The sequence below is a fragment of the Coffea arabica genome, chromosome 2c, assembly GCF_036785885.1.
Source record: "Coffea arabica cultivar ET-39 chromosome 2c, Coffea Arabica ET-39 HiFi, whole genome shotgun sequence".
In the NCBI taxonomy this organism is placed as follows: domain Eukaryota; kingdom Viridiplantae; phylum Streptophyta; class Magnoliopsida; order Gentianales; family Rubiaceae; genus Coffea; species Coffea arabica.
Genome location: NC_092312.1, coordinates 27,466,122 through 27,474,968, shown reverse-complemented (window position 1 = coordinate 27,474,968; position 8,847 = coordinate 27,466,122). Strand labels below are relative to the sequence as shown.

General features: G+C 34.6%; 1 protein-coding gene across 2 annotated transcripts; it reads right to left on the bottom strand.

Annotated features, from left to right (window-relative positions):
• LOC113722961 (cytokinin riboside 5'-monophosphate phosphoribohydrolase LOG1-like) lies at window positions 1-1,857 on the bottom strand. 2 transcript variants are annotated; one of them, XM_072075604.1, is made up of 7 exons: window positions 1,520-1,857; window positions 1,293-1,390; window positions 1,166-1,196; window positions 879-978; window positions 696-766; window positions 412-555; window positions 1-222 (listed from the first exon to the last, which is right to left on the bottom strand). In XM_072075604.1, the coding sequence occupies exons 1-7, from the start codon at window positions 1,667-1,669 to the stop codon at window positions 115-117; spliced, it is 702 nt and encodes a 233-aa protein (XP_071931705.1). In that variant the 5' UTR covers window positions 1,670-1,857; the 3' UTR covers window positions 1-114. The 2 variants fall into 2 exon arrangements, with proteins under 2 accessions (XP_071931705.1, XP_027102017.1); XM_027246216.2 differs by having other exon boundaries at window positions 1,532-1,852.
• Window positions 1,858-8,847: the final 6,990 nt, after the last annotated feature.

Below are 8,847 nucleotides of genomic sequence, written 5' to 3'. Positions count from 1 at the left end.
TTAGTTAAAACTTTGCTGTCCTTTTCTTTTATATGATTAAATGGAACTAGACCAGAACATAAAATCCTATTTTTCAGAAATATCATCAGTATATACAGATGTCTTGATAGAGATCTAAGAGGTTAGGGATTCCCCCACTTGTGTAGTAGTAGTAGACTCTAATAATTGGTCCACTTCCCAACTTTGTCTTGGTGCAACCCTCTCATGGATTGGTGCATACTCCTGCAAAAAGAATAGGCAAATCAATCAAAGCAAAGCTAATAACAAAATGGTTCCCTACTTTTTTCTGCAAATCTTACTGGTCATAGCTCTCCAATAATTTATCAACCAACATCATTATACAACAGGATATTCTTGTACTTAATGTAGATATATTATTGTTTTTATTTAACTGTGATTCATATAAAATACCTCCATTTTCTTGATCAACTCCTCTGCTGTGTCAGCTAAAGCCATTATATGTCTTGCTGAATCTGCTATGAAACCTTCCTCCACACCCTTGTCAAACAATGCAAGCAAGCCATCATAGTAGCCATCAACATTTAACAACCCCACCTGTCCAAACCATCTTTCCTTATTTGGTCATTTGGGTGAGGAATACAGGAAGCAAAATAGAAAACCCTTTTTCTAGATTTGGAGAACAAACTGCTCAAAATCAATACTAATATTCTATGAAATAAAGAAAATGATCTCACTGGCTTTTCATGAATTCCCAACTGAGCCCAAGTAATCATCTCCAAGAATTCTTCCATGGTTCCATAACCTCCTAAACAATTGTGAAACAAAAGTTGAGAATGATGAGGGTACATGGTATTTCTGTATTCAGCAGAAAAAAAAAAAAGTGAGAAAAAGGGTGTTTTATTTATAAGGAAACGAACCTGGAAGTGCAATGAAAGCATCAGCATGCTTTTCCATTTCTGATTTTCTTTGGTGCATGTCTGCAACTATTTTTAGCTCTCCATACGTTTTCCCTGATATCTGCAATTAGCATATTCCACATTAGAAACCCTTTGCCGAGCTAGCTCGGCTCAATGTGTAAAAGGACAAATGCTATTTATCACAGGCAAACATCACTGTTTTGCATAATAACTGTTACTGTTGATGAATATAGCAGTCCATCTATGAAGTTTCAGAATGACAACAATGAATTAAATCAAGAAAGTACCTCATGCGGCAGTAGAGCTCTAGGAATTATTCTATAAAGACAAAAAGAGAAAAGAAATGATTGAAATGGCATTTGATCAAAACCTATGTAGCAAGAAAATGATCAATCATCATTTTGAAAGACATACCCGAGAACATGACAACCTCCTTCATATACTGTTTTTGAGACTAATCCCATCAAGCCTACACTTCCTCCACCATAAACAAGATCAATCTTTCTGTTTACCTGAAAATGAAAGGTCATCATAAAACCATGCAACAAGTAACACCACATATGTACACAAGCCAGTTAATTTAAGCAGGTAAGAAAATGCTTTATTCATATGATCAGTTCATATTAGCTATCTCATCGTACTTTGAACATTACCAGTTCTTTTCCAAGCTGAAGAGCTGCATCACTGAAAGATGATTTGTAACCTGCTCTACTACCACAAAAAACACAGATTCTATTGAACTTTTTCTTTACAGCCTCATTTGCTGACGATGTCCCTTCATCTCCTTTCATTCTCTCTTCCAATAATAATTATTTAAAGGCAGATAAAGGATAGGAAACGAAAGAAAGCAACAGAGAGTGAGCTGGGAAAAAGATGAATGATAAGTTAAATGCTTATGAGAGATGCAGAAGAGATGCGGAAGAAGACGCAGCTTCCTTTGATACTAACGCTTTCTTTATTCTCAACACACCCTTTTGTCTCTAAAAGCAAGTACCCTATAGTGTTGGAGGAGAGCCCAACAGGTGTGAAGGCCACTGGCCCATCACCTATTATCTTTCACCATCCATCTCCACTTTTCATTTTCTTTTTCTTCACATATATATAAAAATATTTATGGACGTCGTCTCTTCTTCCATCTCTTTCTTGTAAATATTTCTCTCACACAAGCACATAGTCACATACCAACAAACACACACACATGAAGATAATTATTTTGGAAATAATTTGTTGAAATCTAGAGAGAAGCCCATATCTATTCTCTTCCCCTTTATGTCCATCTCACTAATTACTTTGCTTTTATCAGTTACTTGTCTTCTCTTTGTCTGTCTGTCTGTCTCTCTCCCTCTTCCCACACTCCTAGTGGTATAGTACGTATGTACATTTGTATGAACATGTAGTCCGTCCATATTCAGTGCTCTAGAAGGCTTTCCAAGCCAAATAATATGGTTGGTTAATTTAGTTGATATGAAAATTTGAACGTGTTTCTTGAGGTGAGAGAATTCGAGTTATGTATTTAAGATTTAAGGTTTGATGATTTTGGAGAGATTCTAATTTAACATTAGGGTATCAAAACTTAGTTGAACAAATGGAATTAAATTTCTTTCTTTTTTTCTTTTTGGTAAGAGAAAATTAGGTGAAGAGGAGGTTCATCCCCATTTTTAAATCAAGGTATACCATTAATGTAGCAAGTAGTTTATAGTGATTCTTACACATCGGTTTCAGCTGAAAGTATTGGATAATGTACGGTGCCATTGGAGTATTACAATAATCCTATAATTGGTTCAAACACTCCAACGATCTGGTAGATTATCCAAATATCTTTGTACCTTTAAAAAATAATGTTCATAGTATGCAAGATAACATGGAAGTAAAGACATGGTTAGACGATGATTTTGGGAATGGATAATTTGTCTTAGTATCTTAATTTATTGTTGACAATGTCATCAAAATAATACACTAGTATAGGGATTGACCAGGAATGTGAAATTCTTGCAAAAACCAAAAGTTTACAACCGAGCTCTTCTAAGAACTTTTCTCATCTATTTTGGATTGTAGCAGAGAAAACAATTCCATTGGAATGGTTTTAATGAGGTTTTCTACAACTTATGAGAATGTGGAAAGTGAAAAGAAGTTTTGGAAAAGTGCATGACCAAATGCTAGAACCCAAAATTTTGACAATCTCAATGAAGAATAGGGCAGTTGAATTGTTCAAGTAGAAGTGAATAAGTAAGAAGTGGAAATTCTTCACTATTCGAAGTCCATTAGAGAAAATATGAGCAAAAGCCTAATGACAGGTATCGAGTCTGTGTAATTAATAAAAATATAAATTTGCGTATAACGGTGAGTAAAGTCGTTTCCTTAGGAATTAGGGGAAATTCATTTCTTTTCAAGTGAAAATTAACTGAGGGAGTTTGAAAATTGAAATTAAACTAAACAAACAACTTAAATAAGAATTGGCAAATAGAAGCGAATTAAAATTAAATCAATAAATACGCAAGTTCTAGCCAGGAAATAACTTGGGAGGTAGTTCATACAACTGCTAATCGATGCAAGAATTATTTCATGTATTCGTTAATAACAGGTTATAGTTGCCAAACACGCAATAACAACTAGTTTTTTCTTACTATTTCGATAGTTAAGATACACCCATTAACTACTTTCCTAACCAAAAAACAATCGTAAGTACACCCGTAAAATTTAATTTTTTTAATTACATTAGAAACTAGAAAAACCCTATTCTAATCAATAAACATACTATCAGGGTTTATTTAAATTAAATCATATGTTTCTCTGACATGAAACCAATCATGCTAGTCGCCACTAATTTAAGATAATTAAACAATTATGAATTTAACTATCCTAACTGACATTAGTTTGTTAGATTGAATTAAATATTGAACCCTGATATTCAAATAATAAAACAACCATAAGAATTAAATCAGAAAACATACAAATACTACAAATAAAAGAAACTAATAAAAATAGTTAGATCTCACAGTTGTACCTGAATCAAATCCTTCGTTACCCTACTAGAATAAAAAATTAGTTGCCTTCTATTGTAAACAATTCACAAAATTGCATAAACGTTTGACAAAAGAAGAAAACTAAAGAAAAGTAAATTCCAAGAGAAAAGCCAAGCGGCTGTCGTTCTCTTTTTCAAAGCAAGGAGTCACGACCCAATTGTTTTCTCCTTCTGAAGTACTAGTCAAGCGAAAGACCAGCCGTCTCTAAAAACCAATCTTTTTTCCTACTTTTAATCTATCAATAATAAAGTAAACTCGTAAGTGGAAAAGGAAACTATAAACGATATTATCTTTGTTTCCTAAAAAGAACTCTCTATTACAAAAACAGCAATCTTTTTAGCCAAAGTCTGCTTAGGTTTGTCTCGAATTAGGAAACCTACACTCGCAAGCAAATTCCGCATCTCCTGGACTTGACGGTAAAACTGATTGCGCTCACACGGAATAGGTTAAGAATCTCCATTAAATCGGTTTTCACTCTTTTTCTTGCCATGTTCTTAAAATTAGCACCAGTTGTCAAACATAAGTAGAATCCATCCAATGATGCAATATTTGACCAAAATCAAGGGAAAATATTCATAAATTTAAGGGAGAATTGTAATTTTGGTCCCCAATCTATAGTGTATGCGCGGAATTATCCCCAATCTATTTCAAAATTAATTTTGGTCCCCAATCTATTCAATTTTGTGCTAAAGTGGACAATTGACAGAATTTTTTCAATTTCAATCGAAACTAAGTCACGTGAGATCATGTACCGGCACCTAAAACCCCTTTTTCAATTTTTTAATTTCTAAAACACGTTTTTTTTAGTGGCTTGGCTTTTGGCGTGAACACTCTTGTCCCTTCAACCAGATCAATCTCCTCTTCGCCAATTCTTTTCCAATCAAAAATCTAAATTAGAGATCCCAAGGCCAAACCCACCACCTGCTGTGTTAGGCTAGAACCAGGGCAAGATCTCCTTCCCATCCCAAATGGAATCAGTTTTGATGGCTGAACCTACAAGCCTTAAATCTCTCTGGCTTGAAGCTTGTTGGATCATCCCAAACGTTTGGGTCCTTGTGAACTGCCCATGCATTAACTAACAAAATTGTGCCTCGCGGAATATTGTATCCCCCAATTTTACAGTCAACGGATGACTCATGGGGCAGTAGCATTGGTGCTACTGGGTACAACCGAAGTGTTTCTAAAATAATGTTATAAAGATAAGAAAGATTGGATAGATCATGTTCGTCGACCAATCGATCAGTTCCTACTTAAGCATCCAATTCAGCTCGAGCTTTCTCAAGCACCTCGGGATGGTTGAGTAAAAGAGACAAGGCCCATTCTATAGTCACCGATGAAGTGTCTGTTCCAGCTGTAAGCATGACCTACCAATAATATACTAGTGGTTCAATTGAATGCTCATTCCAGTTCAACGATGAAGAATGGCTAATAGGGAAAGAACATACTTACCAGTATAATCTCTTTGATGATTTGGTCCGTATAATCCCTTTAATTTCCAATTATTATCATCCGCTCTTCTCTCTCGGCTGCTTGCTTGCTTGCTTATGAAGTAGTACTGCTACGGTTGCTGCTGCTCCTGTTGTTTGTGCAGGAGAGTTGAACTGGGTCCGTCTCTAGCGTTAATTGCAGATTATCTCCATTACTAATGGAGGCAAGAACGAGACTTGGACTTGGAGATCAAGCCGGGCTTCTTACTCGTGCTGTGGGTTCTGGGGATTTGAAGGCGGCGGCCAACAAGAGGAGTAATTTGGATTGTGAGATTACCCATTTCATGTCTTTGTTTAATAAAACAAAAGGCAAGAGAAAGCTGAAAATATTAAAAAACGTGTTTTAGAAACTAAAAAAATTGAAAAAGGGGTTTTAGGTGCCGGCACGTGATCTCACGTGATTTAGTTCCGATTGAAATTGAAGAGATTCCGTCAAATGTCCACTTTAGCTCAAAATTGAATAGATTGGGGACCAAAATTAATTTTTGAAATAGATTGGAGATAATTCGGCACATACACTATAGATTGAGGACCAAAATTACAATTCTCCCTAAATTTAATAACAATTCGCACCCTATCACCTAAAATCCCTAAATCTTGTAGAAATAATCTAACTTCAGGCGGGTTCTTTTATTTCTTTCTCCCTGGTTGAGGCATTCAAAAAGTGGAGCAAATTGATATGTAATCCTCTAAAGCTGGACTGCCACTTCTGTTAAGAAGGAAAAGATAGTCCAAGTGCGTTTTATTCATTCTTCATGATATGCGAAATTACAGATCTTCTTTCCAAATGAAAGAACAATACATTCATTTATCCTCTAGAAAAGTATTTCTAATCTTAAATTGCTATGGAAAATGCATACCCTAGTAGGGATTGAGGCTTCTGTAATTATCAATCTCAAATTTACCATACAATGTGTGTACTAATACAACAAAAACACGTACTCAAACTCAAACAATAAATGTATGCTATGTAGATATTAGTAGAACAATAGCATGGAGAACCATACCTAATTGTTATACTAAAAAAAAAAAAAAAACTATGTGCCCACAATCAATTCCATCCATCCAATATTTCATTTGGGCCATCAACCATGTTCGGCAATTGCTGCAATTTTAGGCAGTCTTGTCCCTTCTAGTACAAAGTGAATTTTTAAAAAAAAAAAAAAAACTAATTACACGCTGTTCCAATTAATTGTGACCGTTTTTTTCACAATGCCTATACTATGAAGAATTAAAAGAAAAAAAAAAGCACTCGATTGTTGTTGGTTGTTCTAAGCCAACCTTGCATGTGTGTGTGTATTTACTTATATTTTGTGGAAATACGGATGTCATGAAATCAATGGATACAATAAATTCGCTTGCCTCTATGCCTAGGAACTAGATTGTATACTACGAGCGAGGTAAAGTGGTAGTAACCAAATTTTCTTTCGTTGGATTTCTCTTTCGAAAATGTGATAAAAATTTGAAAATATTGATGACTTACATGCAAAAGAACTTGAGAAATTAGTTCCTCAAAAGTATACGAGGAATTTGTTGTATGAGTGTACAATGTAAAAGTGCACAATCTATGAGATTTTATAAGATGTAAGTACACACCTGTTATAAATTGGCATTTGCATAATCAAGTCACACCTTTTCTTTTGGTAAGTTAAAATTTATCCTCAAGTAGTAAAATGTACATTACAATCACTACAATAGAACTGATTCACTAGCTGGTATCAAGTTACACGTACATAAATATAAGCAATTCAACTACCCAAAACTAAGACTCCATTTGGATTAGTTGGTTTTGAAAGTATTTTTGAAATATTTTACTGTAACAGTGTATATGAAAAACTTTTACTATAGATATTTTTTGTGGTGTTTTTGGAGGAATTCTTCGAATATATTTTGAGATACCTTTTAAAATTAAAAAAAAATTAGAGTACTTTTTAAAAATTAATACTAATACTCACAACCACCACCACTCCCACCTACCACAGCCACCACCCTCGCCCTCCTCCTTTCTCCTCCCTTTTCCTTCTCCCCTCTTTCCCCTTGCCTCTTTCTCTTTCCCTCCCCTTCCCGCCACCCCCTGCCCCTTCCCTCTCCTCTCACTCAATCCGACCCTCCCCTCATTTCTTCCCCATTGTAATCTAGTCGAGACTAGATTGGGTGGGAAGGGAGGGGAGGGGGTGAGGGGTGATAGGAAAGGGGAGAGAAAGAGAAAGAGGGAAGGATGAAAAAGAGGAAGGAGGAAGAGGGAAGGAGAGGGAGAAGGAAGAGGGAAGAGGAGGGGGAGGAGAAAAGAAGAGGAAGGCAGTGGTGGGTGAGGGTGGTGGCGATAGGTAGAAAATATTGTAAAATTCATATATTTTTAATTATTTTTTGTATATTTGTGAGTTATTTTTAATATATTTTATGGATGAGATATTTTTATTTGTGCATTAATGTAACATTATATTTAAAAAACTAGTTTTTGCAAAATAACCCAATCCAAATGCAGCCTAAGATATGTCCGCACACATATTCTTATGATTTGAATTTTCTTCATTTAATAAATGGAGCAAGAGCCAATAGATCTTACAACAGAAATGACAATTGATGGACCAATTAGATTCATAGTACCTTCATTGGCATATAGTAGTAACTGGACAAGCAAGCTGCCACTGGATCCTAAAAGAGACATGACAGTGTACTGGAAAATAAATTACAGCTGCAAGCTCATATTTTGTGACAAATAGTTACTTAGTCAATAATATTAATCATTTTGGAAAAGATGTTCCATTTGTAACGTTGTTGGACTACAAGATTAATAGCTTTGACCTCTCCAAATATTGCTTTTATAAGTTCAATTTACCTAGATATTGGTAACAAGTACCTTGAGAATATTAATGATGGTTGAAAAATTCGTCAGCTTTAATATTCCTATCCACAAGGTAATGAATATGATTTTCTTGAGTATTAGCTCCTTGTGTCCTTTATTTAGTTATATATATATATATATATATATATATATATATATATATATATATATATATATATAACGCCTCTTTATCCCACTTGTGTAACTTCCCTGAAATTTCCTTGCATGGGATTGAAACAGACAGGCAGTGTTTTATTTGTATCTTTATTTTCTTTATTTTTTTTCCCGAAAAAACTACCAAGACTCCAATGGGTTTGGATGGACCCCTACAAACTGATTTTCACCAATCAACAAGTAGAACAAAGAGAGGAAACATATAACCTTAACTCCTCTTGAAAAAAAAAAAAGGACCATCGGTGATGTTATACTGTTATTGATTAACGATATTAAGAGAATAAAACGATACAAGTTGAAAATAAAATGTATTCACAAAAAGTTGTTAAGAGTACTTGAAGATTAAGATTTTTATTAAGGGTTAAAAGCAAAGTTACTAGCTACGTTCAAAATCCTTGTTGGTTGTAATTCAGAAGTAACATGATACAAGTTGAAGATGC

Coding starts and splice junctions, on each gene's coding strand:
- LOC113722961 (XM_072075604.1), bottom strand. CDS start 1,669: ATGAAAGGAGATGAAGGGACATCGTCAGCAAATGAGGCTGTAAAGAAA. Junction 767..878: donor TGCTTTCATTGCACTTCCAG/GTTCGTTTCCTT, acceptor ACAATTGTTTAG/GAGGTTATGGAACCATGGAA. Junction 556..695: donor TGGGAATTCATGAAAAGCCA/GTGAGATCATTT, acceptor TGGTTTGGACAG/GTGGGGTTGTTAAATGTTGA.